Raw genomic sequence first — 21,515 nt, forward strand, 5'->3', positions numbered from 1 at the left:
ATTAAATTAAAAACGAAATGGCAATGGTCAAATAAATGGACAAAAAACTGAGGTCGCTTTTTTTTTGCGTTGTGTCCTCCAACTACATCTAAACAATTCATTAAAAGACCGAATAACTTTCGCCCAATGCCAAACCATAGCTAAGCGCCAATGATAGGGATGAAGCAAGACCTACAATGATAATGGTAGCTTTAGTCATGGGCTCCTGTTTTAGTCAAATGACGTTGAACGGGGAGCGTTAAAATTGCAGAATAGTGAGTTATCCAAAGGACATAGTGATTCGGCCTTTAAACGACAAGACTGTTCACAGTCCCCTATTGTCCCTCGGTTCCTTCAACCTTGGGGAAAAATGTCGGATCGCACCGGGGGAGCGAGCAAATGTCATTATGAATGTCTCAAGATAGCTCATAGTCCTTTTTTTAACTAACGCGTCCTTGGTGCGTAATTTATTATCGAAAGCTTGTCCCTATCTTTAAAAAAGAGCTAGAGTGCCACCTGTGGATAGCGGCAAATGTATCTGGGACCAATTAGCTAATTCACTACTTGCACAAATCCCATAATACACCTCTTTTACCCCCCAAAAAATCTGCATAGGTATTGTTTTCGACTTCTCTTGGGACATTTTCATGACCCAGGAGAAATTGCATACAATGGTTATGCAAAAGTTCTGGGTGGTAATAGAAGTGTATTATGGGATTGTGCAAGTAGTGAATATCAAAATTACCGTGAGACTCTTTGTCCCTCCAAAATTTTGCATGAGCATGTTTCCAGTTTCTCTTGGGACCATTATAAGTCCCAAGAGAAAATATAAACAATGCTTATGCAAAATTTTGGAGGGACAAACAAAGAGTATTATGGTATTCTTGATACCGGCTAATTTAGGCCAAAATAAAATTTAGAGAAACTTTAACAACATGGAATTGACGTAAACGTTTTAAAAATACATATTCCTTTTCTCATTTTCGTCGACAAAACTGAAGAGAAATGTTAAGAATATTAGCTTATCTATATGTTTATGAAGGGTAGAAGTGATCTTCGCACTTATCTGCAGAATTTAAAGCAATGGCCTCTTTAATTGATACACCCGAAAAATTCAGGTGGTATCAAAGGGATTCGAACCCATGACCTCCGCAATGCCGAAGCAATGCTTTACCAACTGAGTCACAAAGCCACTCAGACGGGAACACGTTAATTTGTTGGGCTCATGTGTGTTCCCGTGAAAGGACTGACGAATGAAAGAAATGTATATTTGAAGTATGGGTCACAGACGAAAGGTAGCAGTCATCTTCGCACTTATCTGGACAAATTAAGCACTTGTCGCTTTACAGTGACGGTCAAACCATTACTTAAACTGTCTAGTTAAGTGCGAGTATCACTTGATCTACCTTTCGTCCAAATATGCATTTCTCTCACTATACGTTTATATAGAAATTCTTACTTGCTACCACTTTGATTTTCATGGTAAAAGCATACGTGATAGTTTTACAAGGGTATCACAGCTCTGGCTATTACAAGGAATCAACCTACCCTCTAAGGTCACGTTGAAGAGGCAATAGGCAACGTTACCGGCGGCGTCGGAAGCCTCGTATCGAACAGTAACCGTTCTGTATGCATCCATTAAGAAGCCTGGCTCACGGTTGGAAATAATGCTAACCACTTTCACATTATCACTGAACGTTGGTGGTGTCCAATACATGGCTTTTTGCAGTACGTTTGTAGTGTCTAACACATCCGAAGGGCAGCTTACTACTGAGGGCGGTGTCACGTCTAAAAGTTTTGAATAAGAAAAATGAAAGCGACGTAATTTCTCTTTGATGGTTACTCGGACGTACTCGGCAAAAATCAGAGTGCTCTTTTGAGAAGTCGAACCTTTGACATTCCGATTACAAGTCTGGATTTTCCGGCTAACACTGACTGGGGTCATGTGACAACAGGTCATTTCCGATCTCTTCAAAGCGAGTATAAGTGCGAAGTCTTTGTGATAGTAATTAGTTCTACTTTACATATGAATGAAAACTAATTTCCGTAAGAAAAACTTCGCACTAAAACTCTCTTTAAAGAGGAGGCAGACACGAACTCGGAAATGGCCTATTTCGTAACAATTCCAACATTCTGGAGTCTTCTTGCAAACTCTGTGCGATACTAAAAAAATTACTTCATTTTATACCCATCGTATTGATCGAATGCATAAATGGCGGCCAAAAATGTATTCTTTTGTTTATGTGCTCACTAGCCTCGCTCTCAAGCAACCTTTCTTTTGTATTTTGTCCATACAAACGAGGCTAGTGAGGCTAATTAGCACATAAACAAAAGAATATTTTTTTGGCCGCCATTTATGCATTCGGTCTATATACAGCCACGATGCGCTCCGTTTGTTTGGAGTAAGAGTTGCTCGAAGTGCAGTGAAGAGCAGGCAATTATGGCCTCTCAACTGTTCCCCAAACGTCTGAAGAGTACCATAGTTAACAAAGTAAATACATCATCTGCAAAGCAAGTACGTTTGAGTATGTTATGAAAAGTAACTTATCTTTGACGCCACGTCACCCAAGAGCCTTGGGAAAACCTTGGACCTGGTTTTCGGAAGCGACGCAAACATAAGTCGGTTGTAGAAACCTACGCAAACTCGATTGCGTTTTTATCACTAGAAGTTGTTGTTAGGAAAAAAAGGTACTAATTGACAACAGGTGGATGAACTCGCGTTTGACGCTTCTGCCATTGTTTGCGTCGCTTGTGAAGACAAGGTTTTGACCAAGAAAGGAAGTGCTAGTATGCCAAAAGAAGAAGAATATTTCCGGTGCGGTTGATATTGTGTGAAATTTCCCTTTGTTTGCTATCTTTGATCATTCTTTTTGGACGACTCATTGCCTTCAGCCAAGTACGTCATAAGCACAGTCCCCGAGCTGATTGTAAAGCAGGTTCCCGCTTCTCAAAATTGATCCCATGAATATGTAAGCTATGATAAAAATGGATATGATTTTCAATCGTTATGCGTTGTATCCCGAAAACGTGTATTTTCTGCAGTGCAGCATTCCGACCTAAAGCATTTTAGATTTACTTGGGAAGATGATCTTACCAATCACAGTGACATAGAAACTGCAGCTCTTCGATGTTCCGCTATCACCGATTCCTGTCCACGTGATACGATGCCTGCCAACAGGGAAAGGATAGTTCTCATCGTATTTGCTAGGCGACACTGTAATGTTTTGCATGTTTGTGCGAGGAAGCTGCCATTTGAATCCAAGAACCACTGTTGACTTGTTTGACCAAAGCTCTTCCTCTCTGTTGATTGGACAAGCGATCCACGGATCCGTGTAAACTGAAAACATTACAAATAGTCCTTATTCATTCACATTTTTAGCAGGAACCCCTGACCCGGAGCTTACAACTCTACTGTGTTCGTGTCACGGCGTTTTCACAGACCGATTTATTCCCGCTAATGAGACTCCCACAGGTGCCCGATGACCAATTACAAGAAATTAAGCTGACGTCATAGGGTCACCGAACCGGAACTGCCTTTGTTTTTTTCCCGAAAAGATAGTCTAAAAATAGATCGGTCTGTAAAAGTGCCGTTACATAGGCCCAGTATGGGAGCTGTAGGCTCCGGGTCTGGTTTTGGTCATTTTTGCTTGGCTCAGAGGCCAAGACAAACCAACAGAACTCTTCCAATTATAGTTACGTCCATCGCACAAAAAGAGGAAATATTGGAAGGATTACGTTACGTCACATCACGCCGTGTTGTTGGAGCTAAATTTACAGCTACGAAAACAGTCGCAGTGAATAATGCAAAAAGAGTTGTGGAATTAGGTTATTGTGTGAGATTTATAGTGATTGGTGGTTAACGACACTTGGATGAAGTGATTCCTTAATATCATTGATTAGCTGAGTTGAAAATTCTAAAAAAGGTTCAAAGTCTCTGTTACGAGCCTAGAAAGGCCCATCAGGCCGGCGCTTATCTCCGGGTGCCGTAGCATGAAGCGACTACGAGTATTTCTATTCTCCCCTGGATGGGATGCTAGTCCATCGCAGGGTTACCCCCAGCGTTTTCGGCGGTACCCATTTATACACCTGGACGGAGAGAAGCACCGTGAGAGTAAAGTGTCTTTCCCAAGAACAAGAACAAGAAAAAGACGATGAGTTAACGAGTTAACTCATGACACAGATATGCAAGTGTAAGTTCCAAGAAAGGACTTCTGGTGCTTTTACATGCGAACTCTTTTCGAGTCCAATCTTAAACGTTAACACAATTGTCTTAAGTTAACTTAAGAGCCACAACCCTTTGAAGTTCAACACCAAAAGGCAGAAAACGACAAAAAAAATCTCAATCGTCGCAAACTAGCACGCGCAATATTACCGGAATGGGAGCGAGAATGCGGAGGAAGTATGTTTTTTTCTCATGGTTCAAAAAATGCAAGAGGGGTAGCAATTTTTTTTAGGAGTGGTTTTGATATAAACATAGATGCGGTTAAAAGGGATGGTCAGGGAAAACTTTTGGTTATAAAAGGAAAACTAGAAGACAGCGCCTTTACTACTGTGAATATTTATGCGCCAAATGAGGATCGTTGTTCGTGCCAATTCTTTGAAAATCTCCAGGGACACTTGCTAGAATTTGGAATAAGTGACGAGGATAACATTATTATAGGTGGCGATTTTAACTGTCCTTTGAACCCACGTTTAGATAAACAAGGTGGTATTTTGGTTCCACGGGCTAATGTTGTTAGTGCAATAGAAGGCTGGCAAACAACTTTTAATTTGCAGGACATTTGGAGAATTAAAAATCCGGACGTAAAAAGTTACACCTGGAGCCAAAAATCACCCTTTGTTTTTTGTAGACTTGATTTTTGGTTGACTTCTGCTCACCTTTTTGATCACATTAATAGTGTAGATATCTGTCCTGCAATTAAAACTGACCACTCGGCGATAACAATTGAAGTTAAAGTCATAGAGGAACAGCTAAAAGGTCCAGGTTCGTGGAAATTAAATGTTTCTCTTCTCATGAACGAGGATTACGTTGATGCGATGGAGCGCTTTATTCCTGTTTGGATAAATCATTCCAACATGCTTTTTGATGACAAACAAATGTCCTGGGATTGGATTAAATGTAAAATAACGGAATTTTCGATTAAATTTTCAAAAACGGTTGCGTGGAATAGAAAAAAGGAAGAGTTGCAGTTACTTAAGACTTAGGAGACTTTAAACGTGATCCATGAATTGTGCCCATCGGATGATTCTTTTTATAATTTAGAGAAAATTAAAGCTCAGTTGAAACTTATGGAAGAGAAGAAGACGGAGGGAATCATTGTCAGAGCTAGAGCATGTTCGCACGAATATGGAGAGAAAAGCAACAAGTACTTTTTAAATTTGGAAAAAAGAAATCATATTCGTAAACATGTAAGAAAATTGAATTTAAGTGGAGTTATTACTTCCAATCCATTTGAAATCTTGGAAGGTGTCAAAACGTTTTACAAAAATTTGTATAAGTCTAAGCTCGTTGATTTTCTTCGAAAATGAGAATATTCCAAAATTGTCTGAAGAATTTAAAGAAATATGCGAAAGAAGGGTAAGAATTGAGGAAATTAAAGAGATATTAAAGTCGTTTAAAGACAATAAGGTTCCTGGTATCGACGGGCTTCCGGCTGAATTTTGCAAAGCCTTTTGGTATCTACTTGGAGAAACTCTTGTTGATTCACTGAATGCAGCGTTTGATTCAGGACGTCTGTCCATTTCGCAGAGGCAAGCAATTGTTAGGACAGGACGCTGTTGGGCAATTGGAGGCCCATTTCGTTGTTGAATACGGATGTTAAGCTTTTGTCCAAAGCATTAGCTTATCGTATTAAAAAAAAATTGCCTAACATAATTCATAGTAATCAAAGCGGTTATGTTGAAAGTAGGTTTATAGGTGAAACAATACGAACAATTGATGATATTATGGAGTTCACGAAGGGTGAAGGAATTGGTGGTATCCGGCTTAGCGTTTCTGGATTTTGAAAAGGCATTTGATAGCGTTGAATGGAATTTTTTACACAATGTCTTGACGTCTTTAATCTCGGCTCGGACTTTAAAAAATGGGTCTCCTTGTTATACACTGATATCTCGAGTTGTGTTTCTAATGGTGTGCATTCGGATTTTTTTGCTCTCGAGAGAGGCGTTCGCCAGGGTGATCCATTATCGCCTTATCTCTTCATTGCTGCAGTAAAAAATTTAGCTATAGTTATAAGAACAAATACTAACATTCGTGGCATTAGTATTGGGAGATCAAGAGTATAAATTAGTACAGTATGCAGATGATACAACTGGGATTTTCAAAGATGAAGAATCGGTAAAGGTTTTCTTAGATGTACTTAAAAGCTATGAAAAAGTTTCTGGTCTGAAGATTAATATTTCGAAATCTGAATGTATGTGGATAGGAGCGAGCGGTAACTGTAAGCGTGAAGTTCTAGGGCTAAAATGGCCAAAGAGTCCTATCAAATGTTTAGGTGTTTATTTGACCTATGATTATGACGAGTTTACTAAACTAAATTATAAACAACGTTTGAAGAAAATGGAAGATACGGCTAATTGGTGGAGAGGAAGAGGTCGTACTATGCACGGGCGTGCACAACTTATCAACACTCTCCTCCTCTCAAAGCTGATATATATAGCAAGTATGTTTCCAGTACCAGAGGAAGTTATTAAAGAAGCTAATAGGATCATTTTCAAATTTTTATGGAAAGGACAGGACAGGGTGGCCAGAAAAGCTATGATTAATAATTTTGAAAATTGGGGTTTAATTCTTTTGAATTTTGAAACGATGGTGAGATCGCTCAGGTTAGCGTGGCTGAGGAGGCTTTATATTGACGAGGATGCTGGTTGGAAAAGGTTTTTAAGGTTTTTAATGAAACCTTTTGGTGGGGATTTCCTTTTTCATTGTGACTATGAACCCAGAGAGTATAACATAACCAATAAATTTTATGAAGAGTTGATTCAGTTTTGGGCAGAATTTAGGAATGCCTTTTCTACAGAAGATGACTCAACCTCGATCATTTGGAACAATAAGAACATTAGAATTAATGGAAAACCGGTTTTTTATAGAAGGTCTTTTGACAAAAATTTAATTTCTATCCGTCAGTTAAGATTGCATCTTAGCAATGTAGAGTCCTTGGATCTCATACGGACGGATTTCGAATTAAATTGTAATTTTTTGGCGTGGGCTGGTCTGAGATCGGCCAAACCTGTTTCGTTAAGAGGGAAGGAAAATGATAGTTTGCCGAAATTACTTTGTTTAGAAACTTATTTACGCGATTTTCAATTTAAAGTACTTAATTACATAACTTGTACCAACATACTTTTAAAGAAAATGGGTGTAGTGGAATCTGATTTATGTACGTTTTGTAATTTAACTAAGGAAGATATTGAGCACTTATTTTTAGTTACTCATTCTCTCTCATATTTTGGAAAGACTTTGAGTTATGTTGGAAGAAATGTACGAATTCTAATATTAATTTAACCTCGCAAGATGTAATTGTAGGCACCAGTGGCAATAATAATGGTTTTTTGAATTACTGTATTATACTAGGGAAATCTATTATTTATTATTGTAGAAGAAATAACGTGAAACCAAATATACAATTATTTAAGGTTAAGTTAAAGCAAAAATATCACTGAATTGTATTAATGCTACTTTAGACAATTTTAATCAAAAGTGCTTATTCAATCCTCTGCATGACGCTTAAATTTTGAAAGATTATCCCTTGCGAAATGTATTTTCTGTTTGTCATGCCCGGTTCTTTTAGAATTTAGTGTTATAAATTTTGCTTAGCCTTTGTTTGTGGTTGTGAATGTGTGTTTTTGTGCGTTGCATGTTCTAGCAATGCCTGTAATTAATCTATTTTGGAAATGCTATGTAACGGTGTAAATAAATAAATAAATAAACAGGAAAAAAAATATATTCGTTAGATCTCCAAATAAACCTGATGACGTTTCGCGTTGTTTGATCAGTCGTGCAATAGTCTACTTGACTTTAAGAAAAAAAAATTTAATCAATTTTGACTGATTACGATCTTCTCTGATCCACCAACCTTGTGCAAGGTTAATCGTCCACGGTTTATGCAAAGGTTTAAAACCTCAACTTCAAAAATCATATCAAGGATTGTAGCAGTTTCAAACAGTTGTAAACAGCGAAGAAGCTAAATTCTTCCCTCAGTGTAATGCTATTGAGCAGCTGCTATATTCACTGAAGTGCTGCAAGATGGTGGCTGTTGTTAAACGTTTCTTACCTCTTTCGCAGGACAGTGGAGCGATATCACTCCAGCTTGTATCGTTCTGACACGTGGTGTAGCGAGGACCGCGCAGTTCATATCCATCACCACAGCAGAAGACACATCGTGTGCCATACTCCACGTCTGCTTGAGAACACGATGCAGGGACGACGCTGACATCGCTGGGTGGAGACAACCGCTGGCAAACGACCGCTGGAGAGAGAAAGGTTAATTCATTCGTTAATTCCTTGGAAAAAGCATCTTTGTGATAGACAAAAAAGGAGGAGATTGCATGCACTGCTAACCTCGATTTCTGGCACCGTACTATAGGTTAATGCTCCTTTTTTTAAACCAACAACACGACGCCAAGAATCTCAAAACGATAAGTTAATTGAGCAAAAACAACAGCCCTCCATTTCTTGCACTCCCGTTTTACATTCTGGAATATTAATTTGCCGTTCTCGCCCTGATAACAGGGAGTTCAACGACTCCAACGTTAACGAGACATTCAGGGACTAAAACGGGAGGAACGGTGTTGGAATTACAGGGTTGAAACTGGGAGATTTGCCGATGTGAGCTCCCGTTTTACATGAAGCTTGACATTGGGTAGTTTCAAGTTCCAGGCAAGGATAAGAAAAATTTCATGCTTTTCTAAAAAGAAGCAGCCCATCGTTTGCCGTTTCACGTAAACTCGATGCTGAATCTCTCAAATGACTCTGGCTATTCCTAACTCTCGACTCTTCAGCGCATTTTTCAAAATAATTTATGGCTGAAGTGTGGTTGTCACCGACAACAATCGATCTTTTCGACTAATTACGTCCCTCAGTAACAAATGCGATGATCCTTCTCCCTTAGAGTCTTTACAGCCCGCAGTTCGAAAGATATGTTTTACAATCATTCATTCGCCCGGAAGTGGATATACGAAGTATGAACTCGTAACTGACCAATTCCCAAACGCCTTGATAGCTATGATGGTGCAGTGCGCCGCAGTTGCACCGTCTTGGGGTCGAGTCTCGTAGGCGTGGACTTTCCTCAGTCTTCCTTTGCAAGTGCTTTAAGTTGCCTTCAACTGAGATAGACCTCATAATGCTGCCGAATAGAACATTCTTCTGTTTTAATGCTAACAAGCCTTTCTAGCCTTTTCATAAGAAATTTTGTTTCAAACTGAGGCAGCAGGTCTACTTAACATAAACACAATAGAATGTAAAGGTGGTGGCCATTTATCAAAGTGGTCTATTATCTTTGTCGCTTGGAATCTTTACAGTCCGCAGTTCAAAAGATAGGCGTTTCGTACATCTTAACAACAACCGGACAGTGAGTATTTCGAAACCGGCCAGACGTCTTTCTTTTCACAGCTCAACGAAAAGATCGTCGAGTCTGAGGACGAGTGAATGATGTACCCTGTACAAAAAAAAACATGTATAGGAGACTTCACTGTTTATAAACAATTCTTTTGTTATTTAAATTTTGCCAACCACAGAACAAAAGTATCCTTTGTTTTGACAGTGAAAAGATCTCTGGTTGGTACATTAATGACAATAGGTGACGTAGCGGGGAGTATCGCTATAATACAGAGAGCGGGGCGGAATGTGGAGAGAACCAATCACCATTCAGCGAAATTAGACTAAAAAGCCTTTTCCCGGCATGAACCTGCACTTCAGCCCAATTTTCCCTTCATTCGCAGTACAAGGATGCCTCGTAAAGGATTTATAAGACACGGCTACTACTTAGTTTACTTTGTTTCCCAACCAACGACACCGAACTACTTACGTCTACAATGAGGTACGCTTCCCTTCCACAATCCATCCATCTGACATTGAAGGGAAGGATCTCCGCCGCTTAAATAGTGGCCAGAAACGCAACCGTAGGTGCAGATAGTGTTACGTCTGATGTTTACTCGGTCGTCAGTGCAAGTTGCAGGGGCGATGTGACCGCGGAAAGGAGCTTCCAGAGCAGGACAATAGATTTCTAACATACGAAAGAAAGAAAGAAAAAATGGGGGGGATTACCAACACAACCAGGAAAACCCTTGATAACACGACTACCGAATCATACGTCCCATAAACTCATCGGAGTGTATCAACCTGTCATTGCATGATGGCGCCTTAGGAGAAACGCGATTCTTCTTTGCTTCTTTACCAGTTGTCTATGCACTCGACACCGGAAACATTCTTTCGTTTTCATTGTAAAATCTATAAATAACTAAAGATCAATATGATGTACACGAAAAAATTACTGATTGGGTTAAAAAGAATGCAGGTCTCGTACAACAAGGATGCAAATTTGTAACACAAGTGCAACTTAATGTTCACGTTTCCAAGTTTACAGTTTATTAATTTTTGAACGTCCCTCTTGTAATTCTTGAATTTGACAAACACTGTAATCTGTTTCAACCAATCATTTGAATGACCTTGATAGAAAATTAAAGTGCGCGCTGTTAAAATTTCACTTGTTTTGTACAAATGTCTTCCTTTTTTCATGTTAAATACGTAATCACATGATTTCTCGTGAATTTTTCATGCTACAAATTGCACTCGCCCTACAGGATTAAGCAATTTTGATGGTCTGAAAAATTCACTCGCATTTAGTTATTCCAAATTGTACTCGAAATCATGTAATTACCTACACTAAAATTCACGTAACCCGAGGACGCCTCTCTATCTGTAACCATTATTTTTCTCACTCTCGCAGTCAAACGGTTCTTTTACACCTACCCTCACAAGCCTTGTCATCTTCCATAAGTGTGTATCCGACATTACAGGAGCAATAGTATCCTCCTTCAAAGTTCGAACAACTGTGTTCACAGTCACCATTGTTCAGTTCAGTGCATTCATCGACGTCTGAAGAGAAGACGAAAATCCGATTCAGTGTACCAAGGGCACGAAGCCTAAATTTTACAGTATAAAATGTCTGACCAGGGTGTTGATTGGAATGATAAATGCGCGCTACTGTTCCTATCTGACCTTTGTTTGTAGGCAACTAGTAAAAGCCAAACTTTGGTCCAAGACTACCAGTTCGGTGTAGCATGAAAAATTGAAAGCCTACCTTGCATGCATTTTTTTTTAATTTTTTTTTATTCAAAGCACGAAGTCTGACAAAAACAGTGACAAGAGCCACCTTAAATAAATGGACGTCGTCTGAAATGGGATTCGCTAATGAGGCAGTTAATAGTGAAGAATATTTGAGGTTTTTAGCTCTATACAATAAGAAGCGTTGCGATGGGAACGAACGAGCCCTACCTTCACATCCCCTTGAATCACTTTTAAGTTTGTAGCCTGCTCTGCAATCACAGTTGAAGCTTCCACCGGTGTTGTTACACACATGTTCACAACCAGCATTATTCAAGTTACATTCGTTGAAATCTGAAAGAACAGCCACTTAATGAATATCTTTGAGGATAAAATAATGTTTGTTAATGAAGGTGATTTAAATTGAAACCGTCCCGAAAAACACAAAATTCAACCATCAGGTTGATAATCACTCTTAAGCTAAAGCCATTTCAAATTCATACTTAACGGGGATAATTTCTAAACTAGTGATAATAATGGATTAGTATAAGGTATTTTATTGTACTGATTGCGCAGAAATATTCAGAGAAAGAGCACTTGTGAGGGGCTTTCAGGCAGTATCATAAGCCAGTTGCAAAGTTGAACTCAACAATAAGGTTTAAAAGCTCAACTTTGGTGCAATGGATGGATACAAGGCGAAGGCTGAAGGGAGTAGTAAAACGAAATTGAACAAAGGGATATATACTGGAAAGTTGTAGTTTGCTACTACATGGGCTCAAGGCACTCCCATGAAGTCGAGGCCAGTCCAAGATGGCGCCCAAACCCTAAAATAGCACAACATGCAGAGAGAAGTGATAAGAATAGGATACGTTCTCCCAACGGCGAGCGCAGTAAAATGTAGTGCTGCACGAGTGGGTAAGCGAACATTAATAAAAGAAAACTGACCACCGTACAACAAAAACTAGGCCCTCTGACCAAGCGCACGTAGAAAGATGAATCAAACATAATTCAATGTAACTTGCCCAAAGCACGGGAAAATGCGCAGGTACAAGTCGTGAATGCTTTTGGTTTTCTTTTCTGATTGGTTGAAAACGTGGGGCGAGATTTCAGAGCCAATCGCTGGCAAAGAATAACATTGCGTGATTATTTTAAAGACTGAAGTGAAAACCCCTCAAAAAGTGCTTAGTTATTGAGATGGAAAATTTTCCGTATCATCACCGTGGATATTTTAACCCAGTCGCCAAACCAAGCATAAGTAATTAGAAAGAGCTTCACCTTTCGCTATCACTTTATACAGAGACCATGGTAGCACGCAGGTAGCGTGGCTATTCAGGCGAGCTACTTAGACCACGATTAATGAACTTTAGAGCGAGTTTCAATCGAGTGTCGTAAAACCAAAGCCAAAGTAATTACTTTGGCCAATCAAAGAGGACGGAGACAAACCAGTAAACCAATCAAAACTCGAAGTAATCATACGTAGCCGACACAAAGCGCGGGAAAATGTGCACACGCAAGCAACGATTGGTTTTGGTTTCACTTCTGATTGGTTGAAAAAATTGCGCGAGAACTTTCAACCAATCACTGAGTGAAGTAACTGCAAAACCAAAGCAATTCATTAATCGCGTTCGACACTCAATTAAAAACACTCTATTCGAGTGTCAACAGCAAACCCGGACCACATTAGTGGGAGGCAAGTAATCTCACCACTGCGCCATCCCTAGCTCTTGCTTGGATGCAGTTAATAAAGACGTTTCATAAGAAAGAAACTAAAGCCACCCGAATTCAAGCGGCTATTCTGTAATGACAACAATTATACACGTTCCACTTGACTTGTTGCTATAGACCGTTAAATCTATCAATGAACTGATCTCTCCTTGATAGAACCTTCCAAGTATGAAAATCTCTTTCATTTCATTTCCTTTTCTTCTGTCAACCGAAACTTTGTTTTGTCGCTAACTTATGATAATGTGGAATTTAGAAAATGTCCGAGGGTCAAAAAGTGTCTTTTACCTTCGCAATCTGTTTCACTATTCTCCTTGAGTTCGTATCCCCGTTTACATGCACAGTGGTAACTTCCCGGTGTGTTGATACAGACGCCATTCACGATATCACATCCGCCATTGTTGACCTGGCACTCATCCTTGTCTGGCAATTAAAAGCGAAAAAAGTCAGGAAACAGCTACATCAACCAAGCTGAGTCACAAAGATTCGATTTCTGCTGCTCTTTAGAAGTCGAGTTTCGGGGTTAAATTCAGGTTTATCTCCCCACCAACGTCTGGCAATCGAAACCAACGTATGCACTCAAAGACTATTAATAATTAGTATCACCCAACTAGTGGACTAATGAAAATCCTGCATTTTTATTGGCATTTTTTTTACTAGAGGACTATTATTACTAGTCCTCGAGTAGCGAAAAGAGTGACGCTTTCTTTCGTTTTATTCCCAAAAAAATACTTCTTTAACTTGCATTTGCTAACTTTATTAGTGCCTTTTCTACCGACTAGTTGGGTGATACTAAAACTAAAGCACTTTTCATTGGAGTCTATCTACAAATACAGTACACATTTTAAGCAGAAAGGTAGCAGTTCTAGATCTAACAGTTTAAAACGATATATTTTATGATGAAGATTATAAATATGACGTATGCAAGTCTTCAGCGGGATCTTAAACAAGTCATTTAAAATTGAAAGTGGGAGGTTGTTCCAGACGTTCGGACCAGCTGATGCGAAAGATCTGTCTCCCACAGTCTGGCACCTTATGCAAGGGACGACCATGCAAAAGGTGCTTTGCAGTGATAGTTGCGGTTTTATAAGCACAACTACAGGAACTTAAAAAAATATACAGATTTATTTAACTTACCGATACAGGTTTTCCCATCATAAGCGAGAGTGAACCCAGGCCAGCATCCGCACTTCACCTGGAGATTGCACAAATTATAGCAAACTTGTTCACATCCTCCGTTTTCAAGCTGACACAGATCTGCCAAGGAGCCTAAATCATGAAAAAAAGGCTTATGAGAAGTGAAGATAACTGAATCTTACAGGCCATTCATTTTTAACTAATTGTGTTCACCTCAACATTGGTTGATGGTTAAATAACGTTTTCCAAACGACAAAAGCCCCACATTGGTTTTAACCCTGAATTATTTATATTTGAACGTCGAAATTCTCACGTAGAGAAAATTCAGTCTCTTGTTTCAGTCAAACGATAGCTTGTTTTCCTTTCTTTGCCTGATTGAGCAATAAACCAGTTATCCGTTTTATACATCCGTTTTGCTTTCAGATTAACGTTGATGAACATCATCTTGTTAACGTCGACATGAATTCCAAGATTTCGGGAGGATACAATCGCGTCGTGCAACAAAGAAAATAGTTGATCATAATTATATTTCACCACGATATATACCTCCACCCTTTTTAAGACACTAAGAGAGGAAACAAGCCGGAGATTTTTCATGCTTAAAGCAAATCATCTTCCCCACAAGACGCTTTTCCCTCCGGCGTTCAGTGCCGAGGGGTAACGACCTCTAGCCGACTCCGACTACATGCACGTATTTCTGAGACTTTAGAGCTAGCCAGATCTAGTCATTTTAGGTGCTGAGCGAAAGAAGCTCTCCTCTAGATAAGAAAATGTTAAAGGAGGATATAACAAAGCTTGCCTTTTCTTGACTGCGCATGACCTCATGCACTCCTTACCTACTCTCGAGTAAACCATTACTTCACACATGGTAAGAATCCCTTTACCAAACATTTGCACTGAAACGTATCTTCCCGGGATGGGTGGATCGCATGAAAGTTGCAAAGCCGCTCCCTGGCCCACTGATGTCACTCGGTCAGAGCATGTGGGGTTCTGCAGGTTATCGGTGTTGACACCAATTCTCACGTCGAAATTCTTCAGCCTCTCGTAGTAGTCAAACCGATTTATGACGGTGACGTCTGCCAAGGTGAAATAACAACAACTTTATTCGTACCCAAAAACTTGCATGTGATCACATGTGAATACAGGCTGCCCGCAATAGCCATATCATAGAGGGGCTAAAAAGATAGGGCAGCCATACTTAAGTGATTAATTATGAGTATCACACACTTACACCACACACCTAAACAAAACATAAAGTGAAAAAATAAAATAAAATAGCAAGAAGAATAACCGCAAAAGGAAGCTAAGGATGTCAGAAGTAGACAGCGGAATGCAATGTTGATAAATTCTTCAACTAGTATATTTCAAGAACAGCCGACTTTAGCTTTTCCTTGAAACGTTTCAAAAGGAATGAGGAGCTTGTGATCTCATCATTTATGTTGCTCCACAATCGAGCACTCTGAGACTTTCAGTTTACCCCGTGAAAATTCCATAATTTGTTCTGGCTTTTAGAATACCATAAGTCATTCTGCAGGACAACCTACTGTTACAGCTCTGTATGTTCCTAACAGGATTAAAAAAGGGATCGAAAGCTGGAGGTAGATTTTATGCATTTAAAAAGGAATTTTATCTGCAAAAAAGAAATTTTCAAAGTTAAGGTCAAATACATAACCTCGCATGGTTTGATATCACCGGAAACTGTACATAGGCTAACCTCGTGCTAGGTTTCAGACTATTGTTCAACCTACGTTTTGCGCCGCGGTGCTTTCAAGTCTTATTTTTTACATTACATAATCGCCACACAAGTAATGACCAAACAAACGCTATACATTTGTTAGTCTATTAATGGTCTTAATTTCCTGAATATTTATGTTGGATAGTATTTGTTAGCTATGCTCCAAATATGATAGAGAAATCGAAGATCCCAACATTCTTTTCAATTTTTCGAGTGTCCCTAAGTGACGACCGAGTTGCGTGAGAAGACAATAAAGGGACTACAGAAAACGACGAGGGAGGGATCCGAATCCTAGATTTCGGGCGTCGGGCCTAAGATTCGGATCCGTCCGTCGTCGTCGAATCAAGGATTCGAGGGCCGAGGAAATCATGAATTAAAGGGTGAGAATCTGTTGTTTCGCCTTGTAATAGTATAGTGACACCATTTTTCCCTTTTATTTGGCCCTCGCGGAATATTTTATTTCACATTATTCGTCCCTGATGAAGCCGTTGAGAGGCGAAAGGTCGGACTTTAGTGTTAGTGTTTTAGTGCTTCTAACACACCTGTTACAATGTACTCTCTTCCAAGATCAACTCTCCACCATGGATCGGTCTCTGTCCTAGTGTGTGTACAAGATTTGCTGCTATAGTAAGGGCCAAGGTTCTCGTCCACAGCTCGACTGCTAAAGCCATTGTAATCTGTACTTGACTGTGCTGTTGATTTCTTGTAAGCAAGATCTGCAGAAGTAAAAAGAAGAGACTGTTTCTTTGATCCAAGGAGAGTAGACTCTTCATTTCATTTCATTGACTTAAGGACGAGACAACCCAGGACGCATCCCGTTGGAATACCTTAATCGCCTTTTTCAATCATCAATCTGTCAGTTACAACTTGAAAAAAATTCTGGCATATAGTGGGGTTAGGGCAGCCGGGCGGGGGCGGAATATAAGAGCATCTTTTATTCCCTAGAACATCGAGGTCATATGCCTGTCGATTTACGTTGAATTTAAAAACATCAAAGTTGTGCAATTCGTGCGTCTCAGACGATTACGTGTACTGGTGGGAGACAGTCACATAATGTTGCGAGGTATACTCCACGAAATATGCCTCACGGCATAACATTCAGAAAATTTCCAACAGCGTGTTGCAGAAAAAAAACGCTTGTTCAGTTCTGCGACAGAATTTAAGGCCTTACGAAATAAAGGCATTATTTAATTCGTTCTCTGTAATAGGTTCACTCGATACCAGTTCCTTTTCTCTTTGCTAGTACATAGATAACTCATAAAGAGCAATGGGAATGAACGTAGTAAATTGAGCAACTGAGCAAAAAGAAAAGTGCGTGACACAAAATGAAGTCTGCATGACTTACTCTTGTCATACTTGGAACAAATACTAGCTGCAATCTCGTTCACCACCTCAAACCTCTGATCGAGTCTTGCCTGATCAAAAGAGGTACATTTTTCCAGATGGACATTCGGATCAGCTGTAGGCATAAAGTGAAATATGGGTTACTGGAATGTTCGTAATCCGCGACACCGATGATCCCTAAAAATATTTAGAATGAAAACCTCAAAGCCAAATCGTACTTGGTATGAAGTTGAATTTAAGGTGTTCCTTGAATGTCTGTGATACGGCTGTGTTTTCGCAATCGCTGTGCAACACTATCTCATCGCTGTTTGCCGGTAACATAACCTAAGCAATAAAATCAATTTATCAGTAATCTTTAATTTCATGGGGAAAGACAATGAATGAACTATTTCACAGGCCAACTTTTTTTATGGAAGTAAGCGCATGACTTAAAGCCAAGTGTCGTTCTAACTGTGGCATCATCCACTCGGCAGGTGACGTCAAGTTAATTGCAAATGAGAGCAAATGGGAATGAGTCTGCAAATACCAAATGGATTCCAAATCCAAAACATTCGGTTTCAAAGACGAAAACCGAAAGCTAATTTTAAAAAAAGCAAAATAAACACCAAATCCGAAAAACCGCAGATCTGATGTAAGAAAACCCGACCTCGAAAACGAATGAATCCGCAAGTACGAAATCTAAGACTCTCTCCTTAAAGACAGCCAGTTCCCACTCCTGAGAAAATCACAATGGTCCTTAAACGAGGCGTTCTGAGTAACATCTTCTATCGGGTGAGCCGTCATAAAATAATGCAACATGCACATTGCTTGTTTCAACCCCTAATGATATCTAGTTATTAGGGTCGATTGGAATTATATTCTACGAATTCACATACCCTTGATTTGGTAACGACGCACTTCTTGCTTCCCACATGCTGCAGCGATCCACCAACGGTGAAACTAAACTGATGTCCTCCACAAGTTGAGTACAAACCGAGTGCAACATTTTCTGCAACTGCCGCCACTGGCCGCACGCATTTACCACTCTTGGTGTGCATCAGACTACCGCCATCTAATTTAAATTCCAGTCTAGAAAAAAAAGGCAATAAATCATTTATCACCAAAATAGGTCGAAATTATGAGCTGCGTTGTTTTCCAGTTCAAGAACAAAAGTCCACAGAACTTTCATTCTAAGCTACTCGCTTCACTCTCGCTACTAATATTTGCTAAGCCAGTCGCTGCCATATTGAAAAGGTGTGATGCAACAGAACAACTGCATGGTCAGATGTGCCGAGCTATTTTTATTTTCCAGCATAACGTTGTACGGAAATGGTCACTTTTCTGACGCTGATGGGGACTAGGCCAATTTGGGCAAATCTACGTTCAGCCATGAGTTCGCACTCTGACAGTTGAGCTGAAAAAAAAAAGAGCCATAACCGAGAAATCGAGGTTAACTAGATCTTTGAATTCCGCAACAAGAGCAACTTTAACATTTGGCTAGCCTGAATTTCAGACGTCTCTTTTCTTCTGGTCGCCTTGTAGGTTACTAGAAGAAACGGCTGAAATTCAGGCTAGCCGAACTGAACAATAAGTTGACCAAATAAGTATAAAAAATGGAGCATCATTGTACACGTACCATCCAAAAGAAGGACTAAGTTCAGATGACGATGCTGCAGGCAATAAAAAGCTTTTTAGCAGTGCAGTTATAGGTTCTTCTGGAGGTGCATGGTTCGCGAAAGTCCACGACCTTTTCGCGACTATATCGGTTGCCTCCATTCTCCCTATGTCTTCAAAAGGAATGCACTATAAAATTTGAAACGGGCTAGTTAACTTGCAGTTGCTTGTCTCCTTACGATATTCAAATTTCAGGTTTTTAGAAAAAAAGGACATCTTGTTTCGTTCAGTCGGGGATTTTCCGCTCTGAATCGGTTGTCAAAAGACGCATCCACACGAAAAGGTAAAAAATAAAGCGGTAAAAACAACCAGATAAGTGGTTCCGCAATGTCACCATGAATGCCTGTAGTCCAGTCAAGAAATTGATCAGGAGCTCAGCAGTCCGCACGCGGGCACTGTTTGGCAGACGGATCGAAGAGGCAAATCGTGCCTCGTAACTGTAAAAGGTGGAATAGCTTTTTTTCTAATACTCACCGACTCAAACTACATCCAGTATAAATCACCATCCTAGTGCCATCAGGTACATTATTTCCTCCGCCAACCGGATGAATGCATTTCAATGAACCAAGGTGAACCAAGGATCCCGGACCATTCACACTTGTTGTACCTTAAAAGGAAACCCACAAAATGCTGAATAACTGCAATATTATTGGTTAACTGTCATGGGAACCAATGATCGTGCCGTACGCGCGGCACGCATTTTTTTTATTTTTTTATTTTTTTTATTTCTCTTTCAGGTACTCGACAACGTGAGTATAAAACAATGAAGATACTTAATACACGAAAGGCAAAAGCTGGTTTGAACTGCGATCAATTAGAAGTACGTGAAGAAATGGGCACTCAAACGGCATCGCAGAGTTTAATGGTTCAAGCTCCATTCACGCCTAAATGTGTGCGGCTTTCCTTTCGGTAATGCTTCAGTAACGTTCATAACAGCGATGGCCAAAACTCTTCACATGCAACAGTGAAACGTTCATTCCTCAAATTAAACTTTGCTTGGTCCCTCGAGCCTCTTTTGGGTTTAAGTATTTCCCCAATCGTATTTCATATTCATGGAAGGAAAAGAGATCCAAAAAATCATTCTAAAAGACTCTGTCTTTCTGGCAAAGATTATAGCTCAAGATAAGTTAGTTGAATTACCAAGGGTCCAGCACTGGTCAGCTCTTCGCCTTTTGACTGATCTAACCGTCAGGTCACATTGGAAGTTCTGGTCATCTTGCCTCGGATCACACTTGCTTTGTATAAGCTTCGATCCTTGGGTTGCTCCGTTTGAATCGATACACAGTTGAGAATGCGAATTCTGTTAAGCAGACATTATCAACAATTAGTAAGATCCTTACAAACAGCTACCTGCGGTTAAATTGGGCCTTTGGTATAACCAGTGTCAGTGATTTTCTGCTGAAAAATTTTTTTTTGCCTCATGCAGCAGAAAAGACTGCTTTGAACTAAACGTTTTGAAAGAAGAGCAAATGCCACGTTTATTTTTGTATCTCTAATTAAGAATTTCATTTTCTCAGTATACGATGGGCAAAATCATTGCACTTATGAACAACTGGTTTGTTTTAAAGGAAACCGTGACCTTTCCTCCTCCGATTTACTAGTGATATGCGGACAATCTTTAGAACGCGTAGCTTAAGCCAAGTTCGCCGCCATAACAATAATGTAAAATGGAATGATGTTGCAATCACAACTTGAAAAGCTGTCAAGCCCCCCTCTTCCTTCTCACTGCGATTTTCATAATTCTGCAGAACCCCATCGTCAAGCGCCAACTCGACGCCAGTGGAAAGCGATTGAATCTGTGGGAACTATTCACGGAAGAACCTCTAGTGAAAAGGATATCATAATGTTATTCAAGCTGTAAACTAAAAAATTCCAATTCACTTTCCGGAGGCAGAGTAGTCTCGGACCCTTGAACACGGTGTAAATGGAGCATTCTGATTGGTGGATTTCAAATTGTTAATGAGATGCATCGGCTTCTGATTGGCTAAAAGTTTTTTGCATAAATACATATTAATTATCACGTGAACAGACATTTTTAATGAGATGTATGGATTTCTGATTGGGGGATTCAAGATGGTGGCGCCCATGGATAAGATCCCGGATGTCCCCCAAATAAGGACAAAACGGAAATAGAATTTTTAAAAAACGATTTCAATAAAACAAAAGGATTAGTTACAAATGGGAACGTGTGAGGTGGCCTAGTGCCGAGCCTCGTCCCTAACGCTATTTACAAACAGAACAAAGATCGGTGACGGGATTCAAAACCCGCCACACTCATCTTCTAGGTTGTCTCTATGGAGAAGTTGGAGGCCACTCCCAGGTCCATCAAATCGTCTAGGAGATCCAGGTCGTCGTTGGTAACCATACAGATAGGTCTTGCTGGTGTCGGGAACCAGTACCTGCTTGGAATACACCACACGGTAGTCCTTGTGGGCCTGCTGCATTTCTAGAGCATAGGCTTTGGGGTCCCGATAGATGGTATGGGACTAAGTGACGCGGGTCGTGCGGGGTCGATCCAAAGGAGGATGAAGTTCGTCGAGAGTGTTTTGACGTAAGACGTCATAATTTAATTGGGCATGGCCCTCGACGTTCAGCGAAAAAACACGCACCTTGCATAGTTGGATGCCTTTGGTACGTTTTCTTCAACGCATGCGCGGCATAGCGGAAACATTAACTTGTCGT

The 21,515-nt window shown here is 40.0% G+C and overlaps 1 protein-coding gene across 2 annotated transcripts in view; it reads right to left on the reverse strand.

The window, feature by feature from the left end:
• Positions 1-21,515, reverse strand: part of LOC138002345 (uncharacterized) — a 68,887-nt gene that overhangs the window by 10,162 nt on the left and 37,210 nt on the right. For both annotated transcript variants that reach the window (XM_068848408.1, XM_068848414.1), the window contains 15 exons: positions 19,974-20,133; positions 19,308-19,440; positions 18,056-18,248; positions 17,399-17,504; positions 17,182-17,295; positions 16,379-16,552; positions 14,938-15,177; positions 14,102-14,233; positions 13,253-13,387; positions 11,474-11,596; positions 10,949-11,074; positions 10,005-10,202; positions 8,253-8,447; positions 3,074-3,316; positions 1,528-1,767 (listed from right to left, as the gene is read on the reverse strand). In XM_068848408.1, the coding sequence (XP_068704509.1) occupies positions 1,528-1,767; positions 3,074-3,316; positions 8,253-8,447; positions 10,005-10,202; positions 10,949-11,074; positions 11,474-11,596; positions 13,253-13,387; positions 14,102-14,233; positions 14,938-15,177; positions 16,379-16,552; positions 17,182-17,295; positions 17,399-17,504; positions 18,056-18,248; positions 19,308-19,440; positions 19,974-20,133 (2,512 nt within the window). The remainder of the gene's footprint in view (positions 1-1,527; positions 1,768-3,073; positions 3,317-8,252; positions 8,448-10,004; positions 10,203-10,948; positions 11,075-11,473; positions 11,597-13,252; positions 13,388-14,101; positions 14,234-14,937; positions 15,178-16,378; positions 16,553-17,181; positions 17,296-17,398; positions 17,505-18,055; positions 18,249-19,307; positions 19,441-19,973; positions 20,134-21,515) is intronic.

This window comes from Montipora foliosa, chromosome 1 (assembly GCF_036669935.1).
Source record: "Montipora foliosa isolate CH-2021 chromosome 1, ASM3666993v2, whole genome shotgun sequence".
NCBI lineage: Eukaryota > Metazoa > Cnidaria > Anthozoa > Scleractinia > Acroporidae > Montipora > Montipora foliosa.